Raw genomic sequence first — 27833 nt, forward strand, 5'->3', positions numbered from 1 at the left:
ATCTGACCAAAAGTGTTATACAAGTACATGTTGAATACAGTCAAATTGCATTTACATCTTTAACCTGAAGTGAGCAGGAGGATTGTCAAGGTTAATTAACTCATTGAGGTGCATTAAGTGTCAAAAAAGTTTGCTGACAACAAATCAGTTTGCCTCGGCTTGTCCTTGCTGTTGTTATTAGTGCATGCACAGAGCAGGACAGATTAACACAGAGTAGCCTTGAGGCTCAATTTGACAGAGAAGTCTGCAAATGGAGTCATAGAAATGGCATGACAAAATAATAAATCTGTAAAAGAATAAGAACATAAATGTGGAAAATATAAAGAAAAAAACAGATAATAATACTTTTTTTAAATTGGAAATACGCAGAAAAATGAAATATGAAAGAATAATTGTTTTAATTTATTTGTTGATTTATTTTTACGTATCTTTATTATATATTTTTAGAAATATATTATAATATTTTTGCATTTGATTTTTATGTATGTATATATTTATATTTACTTTATATGGTTTTTTATAGTGTCATTTGTTATTTAATTTTTCTACAAATTTATTCCTTTTCTTATGGCACTCCTATGACTTCTTTCATTTCTGTGTCTGTTTTTATCATCAAAATCAAATGCTTATTTTCTGTTTTCGGCGTGTCTCTATGGATGGAAATGTCTGTCTGTCTGTGATCAGTTGGTCTGTCGGTCCACCCAACACTTGCCATGATCACATTAATGCCATTGTCTTGAGATGAATCCCTCTGAATTTTGGCGTCCTTTGACTTTTCGTCTTGCACCACAAGCTGGTTAAAGTTTTTATCCAGTGAAATATCTCTTACCTCAGCTGTGCACAGTGACCAGTGCTAACTAGCAAATGTTAGCATGCTAACACGCTAAACATATACCACAACAATACATGGTAAAGATCAGTGTGTCAGTATGCTAGCATGCTAAACTCACAAAAAGTCTGCTGTTAGTTGCTTAGTGATTTTAACAACAGTCACTGTGTCAGTACAGAAAACAATAGAGCCCACATGAAAATTCACAACTTGGTTTCATCCGCATCCATAAAAGTACATTTTCCAACCCTTTATCTATCATCTCTGCTGCTCTGAGCTCATCACAACCCCTCAACTCATCTGTGGACTCTCCTCTGTTGTGGAGCCATGACGGTTAGTGGGGATAGAAAATCTCCAGGCACCTCACGTTTCAATCCGACTCTGATTCAGAGGGCTATGATGCAACTATAAAACGTTTGATGCCTTTTGATGCAGCGAAAGTTTTGGATTGTATACATGATTTCTTTTTTCTCAATGTGACTACTTGCTACTTTAAAACCAGAGGGTATGTGTCACCCCTAACGGTAAGCCCCCAAAGGTCCAGGGCTTATGGGAAATATGTTTCTAGTTTTGCTTCTTTTTGTACATTGTAGTTTATTCAGTGTTTATTGATTCATCTCACATACTGTTAGTCAGTGACACACACATAATAACACAGATGAAACATTGCACTACAGCTCCAAGCAGTGAATTATGTCCTTTTCTTTCTGTGTTCCCAGTCGTCCTGGTTCTAGCTGCATGGTGCCAACCGTCAGTGCTGCAGGGGTCTTGGCACCCGGTTTGGCTGACAGTTGCTGCCGTACTACATCTCCCCCCTCGCTCCCTCGAATCTCACTAATGAAGTGGACACATTCATCAACCTCGTCTTTTCCTCCCATTTTATAAAGTCAGGGAGGGGACACTTTAGGGGATTGCGTCTGCGCTGCTTCATTTTCTGTGGAAGCTTTCTCTAGACGGCAGGATGTTTGTGTATCGGATCGATACATTCATTTATATCAGTTTATTGGGGTGACTCTATTTCCTGTGCGTCCACTACGACAGGTTCATCCTTGAGTTACTGTACATCAGCCTGTTACTGCTCTGTGTTTTTCCTTTTAAGTGTATTTTAATGGGAGGACTGTTAAGTTTACATTAGGCTCTAAAGCGTTAAATTAATTCTTCATGATGTCGCTCTCCCTCTCTCACTCTGTCTGCACCAGGATTGAAAAACCGAACCAGGAAAGCCTTGGGCTTACGAAAGAGAGACAAGGACACAGATGCAGCGTGAGTTTGCTCACACTCGTCACACGATGAACATGCTGAGTTTTACAACCATTTAACTCTGACAATGTGAATGAATATCAAACCTATTTAGTCTTATGGCAACGAACATGTACTTTGCTTGAGTGTTTCAGTTTTATGCTGCTTTATACTCCACCACATTTCCAATATTATATTGTCTTTAAGCTGCCCAACATTTGTATAGCAGCTGTGGTCACGAGGTACTTTGCATATAAAGATTTTACATACAAAACATATTACCGTCTCATTAAATATGATCCAAATTCATAGATTAAACTGATGCATCCTTTTAATGCATCAATAAAATTAATCAGATAATATGAAATGTATAATATAACAACAAACAAAACTGACCCAAAGCAGCAAAAAATAGTCTTATGGTACAGACTGAACATTGTCTCTAGCATCGAGTACAAAAAACTGTCAAATATGAATGTTTGGTTGGATATGTAATGTTTTTTAACTTATTCTACGATGAGATGGTTCCTGATTTAATTAAGGATTTTGCTAATTTTAGACTACTTTAATTAGGCAACATTCTTGCACTGCTGTTCATGTTTTGATATTTGTTAAATGACAGAAAACATGTTTGTATTTGTTTATAAGTAAGCGTTAAAACTGCAAATATTGTATTGGCACCAGTGTTATGATATAAATTTTTCCTCTTCCTTGTTTCTTTTAACAGGAGTTCACCTGACAAAGACGGAACTGGAAGCAGAAAGAAAGGAAATGTACTTACATTTTACTTATTTATTATTTCATTGTTTAAACACAAGCTGATCAACAAATACAAAACAGAAATATGAACACTAGTGTACAGGAATATTTGGGCAGAGGCCTATATAATGTATATATACTTAGTTTCTGACAGACAGTTTCTTATTGCTCTGTGTAATTTAAAGGGAGCTGACAAAAATAATGTATGTTTAAAGGGTAGGTGTAATAACCTAAGGCTTCAGCTGACACCTTTTTAGTCCTGTTTTGTTATCTTTTTTTTTTTGTTTATCTTTTTTATGCTAAAAACCCCCCATTAAATTAATGTTTATTTATTGTCTATCTGCCAGTGGATTTTAGTTTTATAGGTTGGAAAATTACCATCTTAACTTAACTTAAATTAACTTAACTAAACTAAACTAAACTAATCTAAACAAAGCTAAACTAAATTAGACTAACCTAATCTAATCCAAACAAAACTAAATCAGATTAAACTAAATTATACTATACTAAACTAAACTCATTTTACCCAAACTAAACTAAACTAAACTAAACAGAACTCCATCTGCATAGCCAGTCTCAAGGATCAGGTGCTCACCACACGCTGAACTGAATTTCTGTGATTTCATTAAGATTTCAATAAACTAAACTGAACTTGCTCTTTAAGTTTTCTCTCTGTTTTCTCTCTTCTTCTCAGAATTTGTAAAGAAATAGGCTGTTTACAAAGGAAATCACCCAAATCCATAAATGATAAAGTGATGATTGATAATTTGGACATTGTTACCCCCTCTGATTCACAGTGTGTCTGAACACACTACATCAGAACTCCTGTTTATCACAAGTTGGATGCTATTTTTTGTAGTTTTGGCCATGTTTTGTATTTCATTGTGATAACTGTGTACTCACCATGGTAACTGCTGAGATCTGGAGACGTCACGACATCAAAGGCTGACAAAGCAGACAATCTGACAGGTTGTAAACAAGCCAACAGTTTGTCTAAACCACTTTATTTGGAGATTAAAAACAAAAGTAAGCCTATCTGAAATGTCTGTATAATCCCTCACTACACAGGAAAACTGTGTGCACACAACTGCATCAATTCGCTCAAAGTTAAACAAGACGGTCAGTCTGTAACTCACAATGGATGTTTACAATTGACAGTTTGGGTGCAAGTTTTACTGTTTGTCTTTGTTTTTCTTCCAAATAAGTTAGCATAACATGAATTTTTAAACCAAACCGTTTCTTCATCTGGCTGCTCATATTTCTTGACCAGTCATACTTTTGTTTTTTTAGCAATTTAGCCAAAATTTACTTGGTTTCTACAACGCTAATTTACTGACAGGAATAATCACCATAACTACAAAATTAACCCCCCCAGTGTTTCCAAGTGGTATTATTGTTGTTGCCACTGTTGTCACAAAGACAGCTGTATTGCTTCCTGTTTTCCTCAGAGCCTAGTATTGGGGCTCTCTTTCTTTTGAGTTTCCACAGTCACTTTGGTTGATCTGCTCTGCTCTTTGGCTGGGATTCTTCTCCTCTACTACCTGTGTGTTACTGTTTTCAAAATCCCCTTTGCTATGAAAAACAAGGCAGGGTCTTTATTTAGCATCCTTGTGCCTCTCAGTGCTGACCTAGTGTAACTGGTACTTTTTTATCGATCTCAGCAGGGAGAAAAGGCCGTTATCCGGGTGGTTGGGATCTTAAATTATTCTCTTGGCCTTATTTTTGCAGCACCACATCTTTCAAAACGTCTCCAGTCAAACATTACTAAATTTGATTCTTTTGCGCCGGGGGTCTGATCTCCTCACCGGATCAACAAACTTTCCGTTGCAGCTGTCCCGGGGACGCTGTTCTTCTGGCAAGTTTGCCCGGTTAGCACGAGCTAACACAGCAGCAGCGCTAACACCCAACACTGAGCTGTTAGACAATTCCAATGATAACCGTGTGATGCTCACATGTGGCCTCTGTCATTCTGTGCGTCCCCCTCAATGCTATTCTGCAAGGTCACCGTCGCTGCATCCTGGGCTTAGCTTTGCCTTGGACAATTGTGATTGGTTTAAAGAAATACAAACAGTCCAGAGCGTTTTTTTCCCTCTATAGCAGAATGATAATGTGCTCTTCCAGATCTTTCTCAAAGTAAAAAAAAAGGGTCTATTTCCACTTTATCATTTGCACTGACTTACTTCTTCTCTTTTCATTATTCTTTTTTTTCTCATTGTTGTTGCTAGAAAAAGGCCAATGGAGCACCGAATGGTTTTTATGGGGAGATTGACTGGGACAGATATGTAAGTACGCGCAGCCTCCAACTTGTTTTACTTGCTACTCCCTCGTTTTGATGATTTTGACTTTGCAGCTTCCCTACTTGTACTGCACTGTGGCACAATCAGTGTCACGTTATCTGCTGGGTTTAAAATTACTGAGTAAACGGGGTGAACAGACTGATAGCTGCATATTCTGTGAGTCAGCAGCAGCTTCAGCCAGGAAGCTGACCGTCTCAGGCAAGACATCTGTGAAATCTGATCCGCATTTATATGCAGAGCTTTTCACAAGAAAGAGTTCAGTGGTGCCTCTGTTACAGTGTGTGACGGGCTGGAAAACACTGTCACCTTTCTCCTCTCTCTTCTCCAGGCCTCTCCTGACGTGGACGAGGAGGGCTTCAGCCTGCGGCCCGGTGACGAGGGTGATGATATCCTTTCAGTTGAGACAGGAAGCAGTCCTGGGACTCTTCTCCTACACATCTATTGACCTGTTTGGCTGAGTGACTCATTGGATGAGTGCTTCACCGCATTAAATAGGCCAAATCAATAGTCCCTCCCTCTCTTGCCACATCACATGTGTATGTCCCTGCAGCTGTAAAAAAAAAAAAAAAAAAAAAAACCCAGAGGGGAGCAGGAGGGCTGCCGGACAGACACATTACATTCAGATTGGCTTTTCACTTGTCTATCAGAACATGTCTACATGCACACCTGTGTTCACTCTCTATCTGTAACACTCAGTTTTAGTGCCTGTCTATTTAAACCGCCACACAAAAAAGCCCAGTCTGCTCTGATTGGTTAGTGGTACTTTCTACCATAAAAAAACACCACCAATAAAAGCCGGAATATATCCAAAATTAGGGAGAAATTAACAACATCAGCAACCAAAAAACGTACTCTTCCCTGACGTTAGCATGTAGCTACATGTATGTTAGCAGTGTACTTGCAGCTGGGGAATGACACTAGTGGAGAATAGCGACACTTTCTACCTTGAAAAAACACAAACGAAATCCTGCCAACACAACCAGGCATGTTCTAGCCGGAATATGATGCAAAATCGATCAGACATTGACAACATTGGCAATCAAGTTTACAATCAATTTCAGTTTCAATCAGTTTTATTTATAAAGCCCAATATCACAAATCACAATTTGCCTCACAGGGCTTTACAGCATACGACATCCCTCTGTCCTTATGACCCTCACAGCGGATAAGGAAAAACTCCCCCAAAAAAAACCTTTAGTGAGGGAAAAAAAACAGTAGAAACCTCAGGAAGAGCAACTGAGGAGGGATCCCTCTTCCAGGACGGACAGACGTGCAATAGATGTCGTACAGAACAGATCAGCATAATAAATTAACAGTAATCCATATGACACAATAGTGACACAATACAAGTTTCTCTGACATTAGCATGCAGCTTCATGTGGGGACTGCCCATTGTTCGGATGGCTCCAAATTCACCCTGTTGGTCGGATAAATGTCCCCTTGGATTGAAAGCTAATTTCTCTCACAGCCTGTTATCACACTTATTGTTCTGAAGTTTGTTTTCTCTGAAAATACACACTCCCTGCAGTTAGACAGCCCGATCACCAGAAAAAATGTTGGCATTGTACGTTTTTGTTGACCATGGATATGTCACAATTGAACATTACTTTGTAGCGGATACACTGAAACTTTACATTTCCCAACGATGCTGTAGTGAATGTGTTGAGGGTCAGGAAAAGATCAAATTCTGACTTATTACACTCACATTTGGTGGCACAGCAGCTGCTGGAAATGCAGGGACAGGTTGGTAAAAAGCATCTGGGTTTGGTGGCTCAAATGCTGCTGGGAAACTGAAACTAACCGCAGGAAGTGTTTATTTCTGGAGAAACGTGACTTTGGAGCGATGGGCAGTTGCTCTTGGGATAACAGAGGTGTTAGCTTATAAGCTAGTTAGGGCTGGCTCAGGCTTGCCCTGTACCAGCCCCTAGTTAGGCTGACTTAGGCCTAGTCTGCCGGAGGACCCCCCTATAATACACCGGGCACCTTCTCTCCTTCTCTCTCTCTCTCTCTCTCTCTCTCTCACGTATTCTATTACTGCATCTTGCTAACTCGGCCATTCTGGATGTCACTAACTCGGCTTCTTCTCCGGAGCCTTTGTGCTCCACTGTCTCTCAGAATAACTCATACCGCAGCGGTGCCTGGACAGCGTGACGTGTGTGGTTGTGCTGCTGCCGTGGTCCTGCCAGATGCCTCCTGCTGCTGCTGCCATCATTAGTCATTAGTCATACTTCTACTGTTATTATACACATATGACTATTGTCACACATGTATACTGCCAGATATTAATACATACTTTCAACATATTGTACCACAGTAGCCAGAACTATAACTATAATATTATTACTTTCAATAATGTTGTTGTAACCTACTGTCATTACCTGCATCTCTCTCTCTCTCTCTCTCTCTCTCTCTGTCTCATTGTGTCATACGGATTACTGTTAATTTATTATGCTGATCTGTTCTGTACGACATCTATTGCACGTCTGTCCGTCCTGGAAGAGGGATCCCTCCTCAGTTGCTCTTCCTGAGGTTTCTACCGTTTTTTTTTCCCCGTTAAAGGGTTTTTTTTGGGGAGTTTTTCCTTATCCGCTGCGAGGGTCATAAGGACAGAGGGATGTTGTATGCTGTAAAGCCCTGTGAGGCAAATTGTGATTTGTGATATTGGGCTTTATAAATAAAATTGATTGATTGATTGATTGATTGATTGATTGGAGAAATGGGTTTTTGGTCCAGTGGGACATTTTTTGGACTAATGTTGCTTAAGAATTTTGGTCTGTTGGAACAATGGCATGGTATTCGTCATGTAGCAGTGTGGTCTATGCAAAGTAAGAAGATGACTGTATAAAGAAATCTGGCACGCTAAGATGTCATACTCTTGCCAGAGTAGAAAAAAATATTGGAAACAGACTACTCAGAGCGTTAGGAAATACTGTAAATAAGCAAGCGGTATGATAACCATCACGGTATACCTTAAAACTGGTATACCCCTGCAACTGATAAATATAGGACACAAAACAGGGAAAGGCATAATAGGTCCCCTGATGTAGCCTCTGTCATTTACAGTATGTATTGTACTTAATTCTACTTTGTCCTTGACACATGTTCACCAGCATCCAAAGGAAAGCACTTTTTCTCCTCCAGCGAGTCCGAGGACGACGAGGACAGCAAGAAGAAGTTCAAAATTAAGATCAAGCCGCTCGTGGCGGACAGTGCCAAGTGTGTCCCTCCATCTATGGACGAGCTAAAAGCCTCAGTGGGAGGCCTGGCGCTCTCTCCATCTCTGGTGAGCACTGCTGATCGCACTCTCGTTCTGCTACACAGCACTGATGGGCTCAAATCACACACACACACATACACACACACACACACACACACTGTAGTTTACATATTGTAAGAGTTGTTGAATTCTTCCTTACGCCCTCTCTGTGTTTGTCTTTTCCTCTCACTTATCTGCTGTCAACTCGTAGAGGAGAAGTCCGGTAAGCCTGTCATTCATTCTCACACCTGTGTCACCACCGACAGGGATCGCACGGCATGAAATCACTTTGAAATGCTTGAGAAAGTTTTCCTCCCTGTGATAGACAGTTCACTTATAAACAGCCTTTGTGGCTTCACCCTTTTTTCTCTGCATGCAGTTTCTGTCTCACCCTCAGCGTCAGTGTCCTCTCTGGGCCCTGAAAGACCTCACTTGTTTTTGTTGACTTTTTTTCTGTTTAGCTACAGCTTTACTTGAACCTGTCTGGCAAAGCATCTGTGTTACATAATGCACAGTAAACATAACACACACACAAAGCTCCAGACCTATTGATTTGGTCTCAGTGGAGCTTACATGCCCAGCGATCTGCTACATTAAACAGTGTGCATTGTTGTCGTAGGTGATGCTGGTGTTGTGCTCATAATCTGAGGGGTGTTATGGCTCGTGTTGCATTATTAAGGCTTTGCGGTGCAAGTAAAGAGGTGCGATGTGTGCAGTTTTAGTTGGTGTCCATTTGACTGATTTGTCACTCACTCTCTGACCCAGGTCTGTTCTCTCTTCCTTTTTGCTGGTCTCAGAGACGCAGCCCGGTGAGTTTCTTACACCATCTGCTGGCTGTTTCAAAGCTGACAGCCTGAAACACAATTTCTAATCCCTGCTGTCTGACCTGTTAAATAAAAGAGTTGATAGTGAAAGGATACACAGCAACATACGAATAATCCATCTAAGTCAAGTAGTTATTTTGTTTTAAGTCTAAAAATCTTTCTTAAACAAGTGAAAAGTGTTCCTCTAGGAAAAACATCTTAGAGTTGAATGGAATAATGAAATGATTTAATAAGGATAGGTGTTTGTGGTGTACACTTTCACAGTACACTGTCTGACTATATTCTCATTTTATCATTTGTTTGGATTCTGTCTTTCACAGGGGCAGATAAAAAGGAATTTGTCCTGTAAGTACACCTTTTGCTAACAACTGTTGCTAACAAAATAAATGCTAACACGCTTACAACAATGCAAACATGCTGATGGTTAGCAGGTAAAATGTGTGTCATGAACACTACTTTAGTTTAGCGTGTTAGCATGCTAATGTTTGTTAATTAGGACTGAACACAAAGTACAGCTGAGGCTGAAGGTAATGTCAATTTTGCACGTGTTGCTCATAAACCAAAGTCTTGTACAAAGTGAAATTTTGACCTGATGATGGCTTTTGATGAAAAGTAAAAGATCATCAAGGTGATTGAAATTCACCTTGAGGAGCCAATGAATGTCTATCACCTTTTGTGGCAATCCTTCCAATAGTTATTGGGATATATAGCGCTGCAGTGAAGTTAGCTTCGCCCTAAGCTCTGTTGCAAACGAAAGTTTATGAAACTTCACAAATGCCGCTTTTATGTTTTTTGAAGCCTAAATGTAATCACCAGAAGTAAAAAGCTAATATTATAAACCAACTACACCACAGAGCACAACATGGCGACACTTGTAGTCTCTTTTAGCCACTTGTTAGTGTAAGATGAGATTCTTTTTCGTGAGGATGTATCCGGTAGATTGATAGCATCTACATAATTTAATGTTAACTACATTCATATATTGTTGACATGTTTTATTTTGCTCTTTACATTAAATTTGGACCTATTCAATATTGCGCACCTTATGTGCAGGTAATAAGTTATGATTAAGTTTAGCAGAGTTATATATGTATGTATTTAAGATGTGAGATGCCACTGTTGATGTTCATTTGTCCTACATTCTTTTTCGGACATTAAAGTACAGCAAGTTACACAGAGAAGCTGTCTCCATGCTCTTCCTTTTTTTAAGGCACATAAAAGCTTCAAAATTCACAGTGGGGTATTTAATGTTGTATTTTATGTTGTAGAATAAAACACAAAAGTCTCTTCAGCCTGTGTTAGCCACAGACCTTATTTCAGACATCTAACCAAAAACCCATTCAAAAAGCCCACTTACTTTGAGACAAAGGAACTGGGGATGAAGAAATGCTATCTCATTTCCAGGTTTTAGGACTCATTCCTGGGGCACTCTATTTTAGTCTGGACCAAAGTGGTGGACCAATCATCAGACCAACATTCCCATCCCTAGAGCCAGGCCACTAGATTGGCTAAAATAAGCTTTCTGTGATAGTATAAATAAAAACTTGTGCAACAGAGCAACATTTGAGTTTTTGTTATGTCTCTCACAGGTGAAGAGATCGCCAGACCCAGACGCTCCACCCCCACACCAAGTCCTGCCCCTGAGACGCCAAGGTCTGTCACTCTTTTATCAATGTTGACCACTAACTGAATGCCTTCAAGGAGAACAAAGAATCCAAAAACAGAGCAAAGTCTTGAAACTGGAGTAAAGGGGGGTTGCATTAAACAACAGCAAACCTATATCAAAACATCTGTTTACAAACTCTCACCCAACTCGTGCAGTATAATCCAAGTCTTATTTATCAAGTTGTGGTCAAGCAGTGCACCTGAACCAATGAGGAGTAATAACAACAATGATCTATAGACGAATAGACGCAGCTATCTAGATTGTTCTAAATTGACAAGTCTTCTCGATATCACCATTGCCATAGTAGTTTGTTTTTACTTCACTCTTCTCCACAGTTAAAAGCCCTTAAACGGCAATCTTAAAATGATGGAAACAAGTGTAACGAGCTGACAGTTCTGTCTGATATCATGCAAATGGACAAGCAGACTTCAAACGCACTTGCTCGTCCACGAGCACTACTCTGTTTATGTTTTCAACACTATGTCTTTTTTTTGCAAAAATGCAGGTGTTTGGCATTTCTAGGTGGGTGTTGGCCTCCGCCAGGGTTGTCCCTTGTCACTGATCCAGTTTGTGATATTCATGCACAGAATCTCGAGGCGCAGCCGGGGGGAGGAAGGGGTCCACTTTGGGGACCTCAGAATTGCATCTCTGCTTTTTGCAGATGATGTCGTTCTGTTAGCTTCATCATACCATGACGTCTAGCAGGCACTGGGGCGGTTTGCAGCCGAGTGTGAAGCGGTCAGGATGAGATTCAGCAACTCCAAGTCTGAGACCATGGTTCTCTGCTGGAAACCAGTGGATTGCCCCCTCCGATTGGGGGAGAGTTACTGCCTCAAGTGAGGGAGTTCAAATATCTCGGGGTCTTGTTCACGAGTGAGGGTAGAATGGAACGTGAGATGGATCAGTGGTTTGCTGCGGCTTCTGCAGTGATGCAGGTGCAGTGCCGGTCTGTTGTGGTGCAGAGGGAGCTGAGCCAGAAGGCAAAGTTTTTCGATGTAGTGGTCCATCTACGTCCCAACCCTCACCTACAGTCATGAGCTCTGGGTAGTGACCGAAACAATGAGATTGTGGACACAAGCGGCCAAAATGTTTTTCCTCCGTGGGGTGGCTGGGCTCAGCCTTAGAGAAAGGGTAAGGAGCTTGGATACCTGGAGGGAGCTCGGAGTAGAGCAGCTGCTCCTTCGCATCGAAAGGGGTCAGTTGAGGTGGTTTGTGCATCTGATCAGGATGCCTCCTGGGCGCCTCCCAGTGGAGGTGTTTTGGGCACGTCCCACTGGCAGGAGGCCCCGGGGCAGACCCAGGACACACTGGAGGGATTACATATCTCGTCTGGCCTGGGAACGCCTTGGGGCCCTCGGGAGGAGCTGGAAAGCTAGGGAGAGGGATGTCTGGCGACATGGCCCCTGATAATCAGATTAAAATGGATGGATGGATGGATGGATGGATGTGTTTGGGAACTAGTGAGTATACAACTAGATAAATGAGGCTTGGATTACACTGCACAAGTTTTGTGAGAGTTTGTAAACAGATGTTTCGATATAGTTTTGCTGTTGTTAAAAGCGGTGCCCCTTTACTTCAATTCATCAAGAATTTTCTCAGTTGCTGGATTCTCTTACCTTCGTGGAGGCATGTGAAAAAAAAAGTTTTCTTGATAAATTTAATGTAACACATGGTGAGTAACTGATACACAAATGATTATTTTGTGGGTGAAGTATTCCTTTAAAAAAGTAGAAAATTGTTTTTGATGAATGTTATGTTTCCTCTTGCAGTGACAAGCTGTCGCAGAACGTTCCTGCCTTTTTTGGGCTGCCTTCAGAGACCAAATATGCCAGATATGATGGTTTGTCCCCTATTATGAAATCATCACATGAACTGATACGAAACATGTCATACAGCAGGTTTACAGAGGTGACTTTTCTTTGTTATTATCCATTCATAGTGGTCCCTTCAGATGTATGGGGAGATTCCAGACCACCTTCAGAATCACAGCTGAGCAGAAGTTTCCCAACAGGAGGTGAGCTGACAGGAATTAACCTTAAAAACATTAGCATATATCTGAAATGCTGAACTCTGTAGTGTTGAACTGTCCTCCTTGTTGCAGCTCCTCCTCCCCTTCCTCCAAAAAACATTCCATCAAGAAGTCATTACGGCTATTCTTCAGAATCTGCTGGTAAATTTAACTTTAAAAACAGCATTTTATATCAATTATACGGTTAAACCCAACAAGAGCTGTGATCTAAATGCTTCCCCAAACTCTTTGCAGCTGAGTTACCCAATGGAAGAGCGGCTCGCAGCTCTGCTCCCATCTACCTGAACGTCCTGTCCCCCGCCGCTTACCGAGGCTCCACAGCCCCTGACCTGGACGACGTGTTTGGCCCTGCGGATGGCAGTGGGGAAACAGTGTCCCCCAGATGGGTTACGTTCACCAATGACAGACCCCCGCCGCCTGATGAACCTGCACCCCCTCCGCCACCGGATTCTCCTCCTCCAGACACGCCCTCGTCCACCCCCTCCACCCCCTGCCTCTCTCCAGGACCGCCACCAAACGAGCCCCCGCCTTCACCTCCACCGTTTTCTCCCGGGTCTCCTCCTCCTTTCACGCCACCAGAATCACCCCCCTCCATCGTGCTCGGACCTCCTCCTCCAGATGAACCGGCCCCTCCCCTGCCTCCCAACTTCTCCCCCTCTAACACTCCTCCTATATGCTTCGACGACGAGGCAATCGATGAGGAAGTGCTTCAGTTTGCAGAGTACTCATCGTCTCCTGCCCCCATCAGCCCCATTCCCCCTCTGCCAGCAGAGCGAAGGTCTCCTCGGGCAGGAGTCATATCTCCCCTGGTCCTTGGGAGTGTCGGGGGAAAGAGGACTCCAGAGGGGATGCACCTGAGAGATGATATCCCAGACTTTGTGGGTTCACCCAGAGAGCTGACGCCGAGCTTCAGGGGCACGCCACCTCCTCTCCCTCCAACCACCTACAGGTCTATTATGTCTTCCCCGGGGCCCTACTCAGGCAGCAGTGAGTACGCTCGTCTCTTTCTAAATGTTTACAGTGGTTAATGACCTTTTGTTGAATCTCACCCACCTTGGTTATAATTGTCAAGCCTGTCAAGCTTTTGCACCTGGCAGTGGATGTCATCAGTGAGAAATATCCCAAAGAAAATAAGAGCAAATTGCCGGAATAATAGGTCTGAAATATCAGAGAGAAGTAGACAGGCTTAGCAGATTTTGTGGCATCCCAGAACCAGACAGACAGCTGCTCTGCTTTTTTGTTTTTGCTCCTAAAAAGAGTAAGAAGCAAGAGGTGAGTTTTTAATTTAATTGTAGAACTGAATTATGTTAAAGTATCGCAAATAGTTCTTCGAATTTTTTCTTTAATTTTGGTCACAAGTCACTGTCAAACCCACATTTCGAATGAGAGCACACAGGACTCACTCTGTGAAAGTGTCATGAGTGGAAATGTTGGAGCTGGTGTTGAGTGATAATCTCTCTCGCTGTGATCTGAAGGCAGTGCTAACCACAGTCACTGGTATGTGCCGCAGGCCCCTCGTCCCCAGCTCGTCCCGCCACGCCTCAGTCTCGAGGCAGTCCGGTCCCTCCGCCTCCTCCTCCTCGACCCTCATCGCGACCAAAGCTGCCCCCAGGGAAACCAATCACAGACCTGGTACATGTTCTTTTATTTCTTTGACGCTGATTGCCCTTCTCTCCACTAATGGCTTTTTATTGTGACATTTAAATGACATAAATGAAAACTGATTATAAAAGGATAAGTTTGGTGTTTTTGGATGTTGACCCTTTTCCTTTTCTTTGTGTGTGTCTAACTGACTTATGGGAACAACAATTTTTGAAGCTGGTCCAGTATTCAGTGAGAGCACTGCAGCCAGCAGTGGCGAAAAAGGCAATTTGCACTGTCAATGTATGTCAATTAAAAGTGTTTGTTTTTGTCACTGACAGGCTCAGATTGTTATTCTAAGTGTTTGACAACATTATGGAAAGGATCCCTACAGAGATAGACCTTCTTATTAAAGAGTAAGATCACTTTTGTCCAACCAAAAACAGCCAGGAAATCATTATTGCCGAACACACCAGACTCCATTTAAATAAACAGTAATTTTAACATTGTAAAACACACTTCATTCAAAGTCAACGGAAACAAAATAAACTCACAAAGCCATCTAGATTTGTCTTTAAACTGTTCCAAAAATAGCCAACTATAGTTTGGTTGGAATGAAGCCTTAATTTACCCAGTTAGATGTGGAAATGTACTGGCTGTATACATGCTAAAATTACTGTTTATTTGTATGGAGTCTGGTGGGTGTGGCAATGGTGATTTCATGGCTGTTTCTGGGGACAAAAAAAGATCTTATGCTTTAACAAAAAGGTCTATCTCTGTAGGGATCCTTTGCATAATGTTGCCAGACACTTGTAATTACAATATGAGCCTTTCATTGGCAAAAACAAGCACTTAGAGTCGCCATACGTCGATGGTGCACAATTGCCCAGAGTGGTTACGTTGCAGCCTATTTCGCTGCTGCCAGCTTCAGCACTCTCACTCCATATTGGACAAGTTTCAAAAATTGTTGTTCCCATTAGTCACTTGGACAAAAAAAAAGGAAAATATGGTTTAGGTTAAAAGTACTGGAGTTACCCTTTAATTTGATTGTTTCTTCTGTGTGCTGTCTCCAGTCTCGGCCCTTCAGTCCGCCAGTTTCAGGCAGCCCCCCGCCTTTCGCCCCTCTTGCCCGGGCAGAGAGCTCTTCCTCCATCTCCTCCATCACCATACAGAGTGCAGCGTCCACTCCAACTTTAGGAAAGGAGCTCAGCATGTCCGCCTCAGGTACACTACCAGCAAGTCATCTTTTTTCTCTTTAGCCTCACATCTCAGTCTGTATCCATGTTGTCTGTCTCTCATCATCGTGTCCTTGCCTCACGGTCTTGTCCCTCTCCATGATTCTCTTCTCCTCATGTCTCTGCTCACTCAGAGGCCACACAGCCTCTGGTATGGTTTGACCACGGCAGGTTTTATTTAGCTTTTGAAGGTGAGTCGAGCCAGTACGCTGCTGTAGTCCCACTAGTGCATGGGCTGAAAGCGCCTGCCCTCCTTTTACCTGCAGTCCTCTCAACATTAATGTTCACTGAGCCAGAATATTGCTACCCATCCCATCCCATGTCCTGCTCATTCACCCACAGTCTGGTGTCTAGATCGATGTTTGAGTTTCAACTTTTTTGTTTTTTTGGTTTATACTCCCCACTTTATCTTTTGCGTAAAACCAATGACTGTATATAAAGATGGATGACGCATCTCCACTTCCTCCCACTGTGCAAAAATGAGGCCAAAATATCCCAAATGCTACAGCTGCCATCTTGCACTGGTGATGTCATTTGGAGCCAGAGTCTGTGTAGTAGCGATCTGCGTGGTATCAAGTGCTGTCAAACATGACCGCAAACCCCATTTTTGTAGTATCGAGTAACTTATCAGAAAAATTGAACTGTAATTGAACTGTAATTGAACTGTAGTTTTAGTTTGGCCCATGTTTCATACGCTAACATGACAGGGGCGGGATTTATGACCTGCACTGCAGCCAGCCACCAAGGGGTGATCAAGATGTTTTGGCATCACTTTTAGGGAGCTGTCATGTCATCCATCTTTATTATACAATCTATGCGTGTAGCCCATAGCTGCACATTTGAGCATATAGGGAAGGAGCCGAGAGAAAAGGCATAGTCAGAGTGTATTTTAGGTGTATTTTGTGTGTGTGTGTGTGTTTTCAACAGGATGCTCCAGAGGACCCAGTCCGCTCACCATGGGACCCCAGGACACTCTGCCAGTGGCAGCTGCCTTCACAGAAACCATCAATGCCTACTTCAAAGGCGCAGACCCCAGCAAGTAGGCCCACACAGAACACAGAGACAGTTTTTAATGTTATACGTATCAAGATGCAGAGTCTAAGACCAAAACCCTGTGACTAGCATTGCCTGGGGATCCCTAGTAATTTGTAACAATTACGGAGGTTGTCTGTGATCCTAATCCCGTGCAAATCTGCCATGTTTGTAATTTGTCAGCTACTAATTCCACCACAAATTATCTGCCATATTTCGCCAAACACAGAGGTCATTTGATAACATTAGTCTCATGCAAACTGGCATTTCCTGCTTTGGTCTTTTTTTTGTTTTCTCTGCGCCTTTTTTCTGCCTCTGAATGAAAGTATTGACACCATTTTGGGCGCAAAAGGCTCATGTCGCTACACAGCATGGAGTCCCATTTGCAGAAAGAGCAAGCTCAAATCCATCAGAGGAGCAAAATCTTGAAAGATGATGAAATGGATGACATGAGACAATGTGGCGTGATCGGTTCTGTTTGTTTAACTCGCATTTAAAAACGAAAATTTTAAAAAAGGAGGTCAACACGGGACATTGCCACCAGAGTCCTGCACGAATCTGATTTTCAAGACCCACTCCTGATCCAGTACCATGACATGCAATACCGTACAAGCGCCCGAACATATGACTTATTGGTTCCACAACCTGACGCGACTCATCAACACAAGATCTGCTGCAGGCCCCCGTAACCGCAAATCCTAAAATAACCATGCGCTGCACAAATAATTCAATTAGGCAGCGCGTTCTAAAGTGATCATTTTGGGACATTTCATACATGTGAAACTATAATAATATATTTTTAGAATAGGGTGATTCAGACAATACAATTTCAATGAATATTTTTGCTTATACTCATGACACTGAGCACATCTCCACGGTTAACATGTGTGTAAGGAACACATCTGGTTGAAAGGGCTCTCAGATTCCAGGTAGCACAGAGGATGGAGCCGTTACACAAAGTCAGCAGTAACAGAGGATAAAAATCTAAAAAAAACTCATGTAATTATATTTATCATCCAACACTGATCTGACCTGCAGAACCGAAGCTGGAAATAAAACTAAGACAAAATACCACTCGCAAATCACCTTCTTTGCAGGTCACCCGCCCGATGCGAAACTCTGATCACAGCTAATGGTGCTGTGTAGTTTTTCTGTGTTGTGCAGAGTGGAGTTTCATGTGACTGTGTGCATCATATCCAGAGGAAAAAGTCAGTACATTTGAGTACATATCCCTTGCGAATGCGCCGCACGAAACAAAGATGTTGGGGGGTAATTTCTGAATCACATGAGGTCCCCTGGTAATACTTGTCCCGTGTGAATAGGGCTTAATAAAGTGAATACATTCCTGGCAGCTACAAACTGACTTTGCATTTCAGTTTTGACACTAAAGGGATTCTGGGAGTGTGCCTTTGTTCTGAGATCTGTCTCTCCCCTCCCTCTGTCCCAGATGTGTGGTGAAGATCACAGGGGAGATGGTGCTGTCCTTCCCTGCGGGCATCACTAGGCATTTTGCCAGCCACCCTACTCAACCCGTCCTCACCTTTTGCATCAGCAACTACAGCCGGCTGGAGCAGGTCCTCCCCAATCCACAGCTGCTGTGCTGGTAGGAATAACATTACAGACACACACACACAAAATACATACATGATATCCAAGTATCTAATTATGGTAATCACATGGCTGATGGAGTAACACGCTCCTCTCACCCCTCAGTGATTCCACAACAGACAGTAGCTTAGACACCAGGGAGTTCTGGGTGAATATGCCAAACCTGATGAGCCATCTGAAAAAAGTGGCTGAACAGAAGCCTCAGGCGACTTACTACAACGTGGACATGATCAAATATCAGGTATCAGATATTCATTTGTCTGTGTATGTAGTGGATCTGACTATCTGTCCCTCCATATTTCTCACTGTCTTGTGTTTCCGTGTTTCCCAGGTGTCAGCAGAGGGGATCCAGTCCACTCCTCTGAACCTGGCAGTGAGCTGGCGAGGCGATGCCAACAACACAGACCTTAGAATAGACTACAAATACAACATGGAGGCCATGGCCGCTCCCATGCCATTACACAACATCCAGTTCCTGGTTCCTGTGGATGGAGGCATGGCCAAACTCCAGGGCATGATCCCCCCCGCCACCTGGTAAGGACTCTTTGCCTTCAGTAGCTCATGTTAGAGCAGCCAAGGCCAATGTATCACCATTAATTGGCGCTGGTTACTTATGTTATTGTGGCGTATTTATTATGATTATGAATACAGTCCATCTGATGCCTGTTTTGTTTCTGTTTTTCATTGTTTCATCACTAGTACAAATACAGCTGTAGCCAGTATCTCACTATCACTATCCTCATTCATATTTTAAGAAGCTACAAATTAAATTCAGCCACAAAACAAGAGCACTCGGAGAGTGAGAACCTCCGCCAAGCAGCTCGGATTTCCCGCCATTTTATTATTTTATCCACTTCGCTTCAACCGATCCCCACCAAAATTTTATCATCTGTACCTTGTCCCATTATCAACCTTTCCTGAAAATTTCATCAAAATCTGTTCAGAACTTTTCGAGTTATTTTGCAGACAAACAGACCAACGCCGGCAAAAACATAACCTCCTTGGCGGAGGTAATAAGCCGGAAAAGCTGCAAACAGAGTGGAGGTACAGAGAGTTGTTGCATAGAGATGATACACCATCTCATCTAGTTGCATTGGTGTGAACCAGCAGGTTTTTAGAACGTTGCAGAATGACAAGTGGTTGCAAGTTTCAACTCGTCTTGACGCGAATGTTTGGTCTGAACTGGACTTTACAGTCACTCCCTGGCTGCAAGTACACTGCTACATGTAGCTGCATGCTAACATCAGGGAAACATGTCATCTTGGTTGCCCATGTCGTTAATTTCTCTCTGAATTCGGATCATATTCCTGCTGGAAAATATCCAGTTGTAAAAATTTTGCTTTAGAAACTTTTATTGGTGGTTTTTCATGGTAAAAAAGTGTCACTATTAATCAGTACAGACATACTCTGGCTGCAAAGATGGTACAGAGATGCGGAGATCAGGGAGACCTGGAAAGGTACTAAAGAGACAGCTGCTAAAGCAGTGTGTGTTAGACAGAGGGTGAAGACAGGTGTTCCAGCATGGACAGTATGAGGAAAATAAAGTGGTTTATTTTTCTTACTATTAAAGCATGTAAACATGTTCTAGTAGAAACCAATAATTCAAGTATGAGTCTGAATATGAACCTAGTATGTCCCAAGTGTCCTAAGTTTTGTATCCACTGTGGCTTAATGCATATCAAACTGCAACATGTCCTCTGTAATGTCGAATTTTTTTCTCCTAAAGGAATCAAGAGCAGCAGACGATACAGTGGAAAATCCCCAGTCTCTCTCATAGATCTGAAAATGGAGGTAAGTGTTCATTTTTGTATTTATTCATGTTCTTAGATAATATTCTTGCTAAGCAATCAGTCTCATTAAAGTTTTTTTGGTATCGGCAGTCTTTACGGTAACAGAAACACAAAAAAAAAGCCTATCAAAGCTGTCATACTATCTGTGTCCTAAAGGAGTCGGGGCTCTTCTGGGCCGGTTCCAGATGACAGAAGGTCCCTGTAAACCCTCACAGCTGGCGGTCCAGTTCAGCAGTGAGGGATGCACTCTGTCAGGCTGTGACATCCAGCTGGTTGGGACCGGTTATCGGCTATCGCTGATCAAGAAGAGATTTGCTGCAGGTCAGTTTGAGTATCAGAAATGTGCATTAGGGTCCCACTGCAGAATTCCAGGCTCGGCCCACCTCTGGCGCTGGGACCTATCTCCATCGTTACACCCCATAGTGGATAATTATAATGTTAGTAAATAAGTGTGTTATATGTTTAGGTGCCACTGTATTACAGGCTACAGAGTGTAAAGGGTTCATTTAGATGCCACATAACCTTTGCCACACGACCTCCACCAATACCACCAAGGTAAAACAATACAATGTTCATATTTCAATATAATTATAACTTATAAAGTTAGGTAACGTTAAGCAACAAACAACTTACGTATTAACCCACTGAGTTTGCTAATGTAAGTTAACATTACTGTATACATTATAATAGCTAGCTAACGTCAGCCAACATTAGCAAACTCAAGTTATTTGCTGCTTAACAACAATAATAATAATAAGGTTGTATTGTTGACATTGGTGTTATTGGTGGAGGTTGTGTGGCTTATTCAGACTAATGAACGCATGCTATCATATCCCAATGATCATCCCTGGCGTACACAGTTTACTTCCTCCTCCGAGCTCAGGACCAGAAAGTGTCCGACGGGGGAGATAGGCCCGAGCCTGGAACTCTGCAGCTGGACCCTTCTCAAAATGTGTGTGACCTCTTTGGTGTAGTCACTCCTCCAGGCTGAACGTCTCCGCTTCTCTGACATGTTTCGTTTTGCTCCACAGGGAAATATTTGGCGGATAATTAGTGGGACCTGTTTGTGAACGGAACCAAAAGAATCAATGGCTTTTGACTGTGAAGACTATGGATCCATCCCATGTTTAGTGCATTCGAAACCTTATCTTTAGCAGATTAATTAACAGAACACAAACACACAGAGGTGATATTTGATTTCATGACATCACATTCAGTAGACTGACTGCTGCTGAGTTTATGCAAGTAAATACAAGTCATTAGTTCTGTGCACTTGAAACACATATGGGCTTACATGGAGTAAAACATAGGGAAACCCTGATTCTTTGTTCTCGTTAACATAATTGTGGATTCATACAGTGATCCAGCCTTATTCATTGCAGTTTCTTTGTCTAACTGGTTGTCTTTGCAAATGCACTGTAAAAGATAATGTGAATAGATTATATAATATTAAAACAATCTTAAACACGGTGGAAAAGACTGGAAAATGTAAAAATAGGTGTAGTTTAGAGTTGCTTTGCAGTTGTACTCCAATAAGTTTTAGGTTACATGGTAATATCTGATTTACACTGCCACCTCAAATCAGATTTTTTTCCCACCACCGATCTTTATCGTTGTCTAGGCAGAATTTATGTTTCTGTGTAGACAGCCTTTAAAAATGTCACAGCCCGTTCTGTCAGTCTTGTGATTGAAGGTGACTGCTCAGTTCACAGTTCAGAGTGACCCGCAGCGCTGGACTAACATCAGCACTCTTATTCTGAAGGTGCTTTTTATATGGAATTATATTTGTGCCTCAGTGTGGATCGTGTGATGGGGAATATTGAGCACAGTGAAGCTTTGCGTGCAAGCACATTAATTATATTTAGCAGAGAAATTATCATCATGCAAAGAATACATTAATTTAAAGGAGCTGTGTGTGACATTTAGAGCAGTAATGTAACAGCAAACCATTATTTGTGATGTAAAGATAGATTGAAGTAATGGCATCTCGAGCAGAGAGTGAAGTCACACTTCCTCTGTGTGTGTTGTAATCTGAGCTTCTCTGTTTTTTGTTGTGGTAGACGATCCGACTGTGTGTGCGTGCATGTGAGTGTATCCTGGCTAGCTTATCGCCGCCACTCTGCACTGTGCTCTTACAGTGGTTACCACTGATATCGGTGCATCGTTGTCACGGAAGTGTAGCACCCACCATCTAGTCCTCCCCCCATGTGGTTGGCTCTGCATATATTTTCCTGCTTTTTTTGTCCTTTACCAATCACTGTTAGCTGCTAGCTCCTTGCTCAGCCACCTCCATGTTGAGAGCCATGTGCAGACAATCCCACCCCAGTTCAACCTCAAAAATAAAAACGATTGCTTGAAAAGATACTTATAAGTCCTTGAATTTGACTTGTCTCTGTCTGTACAATCCCTGCCATGTGAGAGCCATGTGCAGACAATCCTGTCCCAGACTCTGAATCATAGATATGCTCTATATGTCACATGTCGCTCCTTTTTAAGATGAAAAAATTATTTTATGCTCCATACAAAGTGTCAGTAATTATTTATCTTAACACTGCACCACATAATTACTAATATGTGAAAGAGGTTGCTTGTACTGACAAAAGTTTAGCTCGCTGTTTTTGTTTTGTAGCCACAAACTTTAGTGTTTCTGTTGACTCTCACTGCTCTGTTATGTGATGATGAAATTGTTTTATTTTTGTCCAAAAAGCTCAGATAAACAGACTGTACACAAACTACCCAGAATCAAACAGCAGACATCAAAGTTAGCAGCCAGCTGGTGAACATTTTGGAATATTTAGCTGCTAAAAGGCAGATTTTCTCTCAGGATTTGGTGTAGACTGAAAACAGAGATGAAAGGAGGGAAAATATTGGACTTAGATCATCATCAGGTGGACAGAGACACGACTCCAAATGACTGCTGTTACTGAGTGTCAGCTTGATGTGTTTATAGGCCACTGTTTGCTAACAAGTTCACCTCATCAACTCACACAGAAAGTGTTTTACAGGGTGCAAAAGTCGAGGCGGGCCTGCTGCCTTTTTTTTTTTTTTTCTCTCAATCAAATGCCGCTAGTGAAAAAAAATGCTTGCTGCGCCTTTTTATTGTTGGAAGGCAACCACCCCATCACGTCCTTATGCGAACCTTCCCATGCGATCAATCTACCCTTTATTTATTTTTTATTTCACAGTAATTAGTATCTAGTTCTTAAAATGTTGAGGCAGAGGGTACTTGCTGTAGCTCTGGTTAAGGGTGAGAGGCTGTCAGTAAATAGTTTGTTGGGCACAGGGAAACGGAGATCTGTTTTGGTACATGAGACCCTAATAAAGAGGGTGGATCATGGGGAGTACCACCAGTCGGTCCAGGAGCTTCACCTCGATGATGGCTGTTTCCAGGCAGATTTTAGGATGACTCAGGGGCAGTTTGACAACCTGCTGTCTATCATCGGGCTGTGGGTAGCTCTGGGTATCCAGCAACCGTTACCACCAGTTTCTCCTTCATTGTTTAACTGTAAACTTGTTGTCATGACAGCCACAGAAGGCCCGCCTCTCAGATCATCTGACTGGACAATGGGGAAAAAGCATAGATGACCTGGGGCGCTTTTCTGCTTTGAGTTGAAGTTTTTTCAGTTCAAGTCAAGTTCAACACAAAAACAGTGAGCAAAATGTTTCATTCTCATTAAAAACAATTACAAAAAGTTGCCTCCAGCTGCTAAAACACTTTCTGTGTGATCGGGGCCTTAAAAGGTGATAAAATGTCAGTGTTCACAGCTGTTTTCCGCTGCTCACAGGGGGACAAAAATTACATTAGCGATTTCAATGCCTTAACTGTGTAGCTAGCTGACAATTGTCGAGTTAGTCAACTAACTAGGGCTATATACTGAGTAGTTCGGAGGTTCAAAGCTTCGAAACGTCATTTGTAAATTGTATTGTTTTGTTGTTTACATGTCTATTCATTTTGTTTGAGTCCGATATTTCTGCACAGTTGCACCCTTGCTATTGTACTATACTGTAGAGTTAGATTGCCGTGGTGGCTGCAAAGGTAATAAGTGATGATAAATTCTCTACAAAATATCGTTAATCTGTTTGCAAAAAAAGTCTTACTTTGTCCCATCCCACGATCAGGATCGAAGCACACATATGTAATACTATATTTTTACACACGCAGCCTTTACCACTACTTCAATGGCATTTTGCCATTAACGGGTCATGTGAACAGGAAGTTGAAACTGACAGTAAATCAAGAACAAAAGCATTTCAGTACCACTACGGGCACGTGCAACGTTGAGATACAGCAACTTTCCCACATCATTGGACCTAAGTGGTTTTTGTGGTGGTGTGTGGACAGTCAAATTTTGTGACTATAGGGCGATACTTGTGTGAATAACAGACGCTGCTACTTTCACAGGATGAGTTTGGTTGTTTTATTCTGTTAATGTCACAGGAGTTATGTTTGAAAGGGCCTTGAGATGTGAGATGCATAGAGAGCCAGAAGTGAGTGCCATATGGGGGTGAGAGGGAGCTTTAAGTTTCAGGAGACATGTAGAGGGGACCTGGGCAGACGATTGTAGGAGTTGCCTTTGATGCTGCTTAAAGGGGTAGTATGGATTTTTTGAAGTTGGATTGTATGAGGTGCTTATCCATAGCCAGTGTATTACCAACAGCAGATGTCAGTCAGCACGTCTCCAGTTTGGAGAAGTGGCAGGAGTGCTGACATGGACGCTAAGCAATGTGCTGCTGTGGGCAAGGGCTGCAGCAAAACTTATTTTAGCTGCCTAGACAAGGTCCCACCTAAAAAACTCTATAACAGATTAACTGTACGCCAAATTGAGTGTATTTCTCCGCTTTACGTTCAGAGAAGCCTATTCTGACAGGGAAGCAGTCGATGGCTTTTATTTTCCATCTATGCTCTCGCCAATGCCACCAAAGTCTATTAAGAAAAACAGTAATTTTAGTTCGCTAATCACACAAGATGGTGATCTACTGCTGCCTTTATCAGTTGGTTTGATCGTGTCATTGTGTGACTTTGGTGAATTCAAACTAACCCTGTTAAACACCAAAGTCACGCATTAATACAAAGAAAATAACTGATCAAGGCATCAGTATATCAGCAGCTCCTGTGTTCAGCGATGTTAAATTACTGTTTTTCTTAATGGGGCCTGGCTTTAAAGAGATTGCTTTAACTGCTTCATTTTCCTGTTGGTAATCAGGGAACTCAAGCAAATGAAGTGAAAATATTCTAAATATAGGCCTAGCATACGCTTAAATTATTATTATTATTATTATTATTATTATTTATTTATTATTTTTTTGCCTCTACTCTGGCGATAGCCATGGATGGATACATTATTTATTAGTTTTATTATTTAGTTTTTCAGGTTGTCCGTCCATCCATCCCATTCTCGTTAACGTGATATCTCAAGAAATTCTCAAGGAAATGTTTTCAAATTTGGCACAAACATCCACTTGGACTCAACGATGAACTGATTAGGTTTTGGTGTTCTAAGGTCAAAGTCACACTATATCTCAAGAATACCTTGAGGATTTTTTTTTTTTTTCAAATTTGGCACAAACATTCACTCAGACTCAAGAATGAACTGATTAGAATTTCGTAGTTGAAGGTCAAAGGTCAAGGTCACTGTGACATCATCTGTCTCATTGTTGTGAATTGAATACAATATCTCAAGAAGGCCTTGACGTCATTTCTTCAAATTTGGCACAAACATCTACTTGGACTCAAGAGTAAAGTTGATTAGGTTTTGTTGTTCAAAGGTCAAGGTCACCGGGACCTCACAAAACATGCTTTTAGCCATAACTCATGAATTCATACACTAATTGTGACAAAATACACACAAATGTCTAATAGGATAAAATGAAATGATATATCCAAGAGGTCAAAGGTCAACATCACTGTGACATCATAATGTTCTGCAAAACACTTTTATAGCCATTACTCAACACCATATCTGAGGAACAGAAGGGGAGACACTGGCCCTAATCTTAGGTGTCCATCCTGAAACTGTGCTCACCTTCAGGTCCCGTCGGGGGGGGAGATGTGTGTGAACCATCCATGTTTTAGAATATGTAGCTTCTTTGCATCCATATTTGAAGCATCGTCAACTGTCATGGCTACATATGAGTCTGGGCAGACGTGGATGTAAACTGTAACTGCAACTTGACTGATGCGCAAAGGCATTTAAGCACAACGTGGTAATTCTAGTCTAATAGTTGGCTAAAATATGTTTTGCTGCTGCCCTCATCCACAGCAGTACATTGCCTTACTTCCATGGCGGCACTTTTGCCTGCTTCTCACAACTGGTGATCTGCTGACTGACATTTACTGTACGTAACACACTGACAATAGATAAGTACCTCGCTCAACCCCACTTCAAAGAACCCAAACTATCCCTTTAAAAACCTGGCCAAGTCCTTTGACCATGATCTTTGATAGAGGTCTTGACGAGGATTTTTGAGGACATAACAGAGTGACGAAGATAAAAGTCTATGAGGAAGACAGCTCTATTCCTGTCCCTGTTTAATTTCCTCCCTTTTCCACCATGTTGAATAAATGTTTTATCATTTTCTAATAGCAATATTTAAGTGTAAAAAGTGTACATAAAAAGCTATGTTTCAAATATTTCTCCGGGCATATGGATGTGTCTGTGATTGTCTCTTGGTTTATTGATGTCAGCACTCATAATGAATTAGGTTCTGTGTATCAACACCACCACTCTCCATCTATTGTTTTACATGTGGGTTTCTTGTACCAAAAAAAAAGAAGTGTTACTGTTGATGAATAACTCCAAACGGTGCCGCATGAAATCTGCATTTGTCCATTCCAGTCTTATCAATGCAATACCAGTTTATCCATTTCAATACGGTCATGATACGTGTGTTATTGTATACTCGTACTATGAGAGGAGACTTTTTTGCCTTCACTTGAACCTCCACTCTCTGTTTCACTGTTGTTGCACCTCCAGAAACTCATCGTCAATAAATTTGGCATGTATCCATTGATATTCCCATTTCATGCATCTGATATAGGTGTTTGACATTCTCTTGTGTTTGACACGCACACAAAACACACCTTAAATTTCATGAATTAAACAAATTCATTGCCTCATGTCACATGAACATCACATTTTATAGAATGTTTTAATGTGTTGACTCACAGTTTGGGCCTGGGTGTAATATTTCATTTAGTCCTTTGAGGAAGAACAAAAAAAATTTACGGTTCTTTCAGTTGATTAAGAACAACAGTTCTCAGTGTTTCTGTTCATTATGCTTATGTTTTTTCTTTGCCTTATTTTCAAGCGAGTCCTCCAACATGAGAGGGTTTCTGTAAGTTTATTTTTTCTACAACTCTTTTGGCTGTATTTCTTTCACTGTATTAGGACACAGAATATGCAAACATGTCATGTAAATTTCCCATCCAAAGATTTTGAAAGTAAATATATGAAAAAATCAATATAATGTAATACCTGTTTTACTTGGTAATAAAGAAGAGGAAATATGAGCTGTTTATCTTCCTCTGATTTGTTTCCGAAGTTCCAAAAAGTCTTATCAGTGTTGCACGGGCCATCGTAAAGTAGATGGTATGGAAAAATAATGTGATTAGGCTATATGAGAAAACAATGTTTCAATGTTTTGGCTAAGCTGGGGTTCAAAGTTCATCCTTGACCTTGGAAACAGGT

General features: G+C 41.6%; 1 protein-coding gene across 1 annotated transcript in view; it reads left to right on the forward strand.

Moving 5' to 3' along the window:
* Positions 1-27659, forward strand: part of LOC117271501 (SH3-containing GRB2-like protein 3-interacting protein 1) — an 86927-nt gene extending 59268 nt beyond the window's left edge. Inside the window, exons 5-26 of the mRNA XM_078173173.1 lie at positions 2029-2092; positions 2796-2841; positions 5053-5109; positions 5453-5510; positions 8232-8407; positions 8592-8603; positions 9178-9189; positions 9525-9549; positions 10794-10857; positions 12640-12710; positions 12810-12884; positions 12972-13040; positions 13134-13886; positions 14410-14531; positions 15554-15704; positions 16643-16754; positions 18195-18350; positions 18461-18596; positions 18687-18889; positions 20082-20146; positions 20302-20466; positions 21177-27659. Of these exons, the coding sequence (XP_078029299.1) occupies positions 2029-2092; positions 2796-2841; positions 5053-5109; positions 5453-5510; positions 8232-8407; positions 8592-8603; positions 9178-9189; positions 9525-9549; positions 10794-10857; positions 12640-12710; positions 12810-12884; positions 12972-13040; positions 13134-13886; positions 14410-14531; positions 15554-15704; positions 16643-16754; positions 18195-18350; positions 18461-18596; positions 18687-18889; positions 20082-20146; positions 20302-20466; positions 21177-21199 (2615 nt within the window). The 3' untranslated portion in view covers positions 21200-27659. The remainder of the gene's footprint in view (positions 1-2028; positions 2093-2795; positions 2842-5052; positions 5110-5452; positions 5511-8231; positions 8408-8591; positions 8604-9177; positions 9190-9524; positions 9550-10793; positions 10858-12639; positions 12711-12809; positions 12885-12971; positions 13041-13133; positions 13887-14409; positions 14532-15553; positions 15705-16642; positions 16755-18194; positions 18351-18460; positions 18597-18686; positions 18890-20081; positions 20147-20301; positions 20467-21176) is intronic.
* The last annotated feature ends 174 nt before the right edge of the window (positions 27660-27833 follow it).

The sequence above is a fragment of the Epinephelus lanceolatus genome, chromosome 12, assembly GCF_041903045.1.
Source record: "Epinephelus lanceolatus isolate andai-2023 chromosome 12, ASM4190304v1, whole genome shotgun sequence".
NCBI lineage: Eukaryota > Metazoa > Chordata > Actinopteri > Perciformes > Serranidae > Epinephelus > Epinephelus lanceolatus.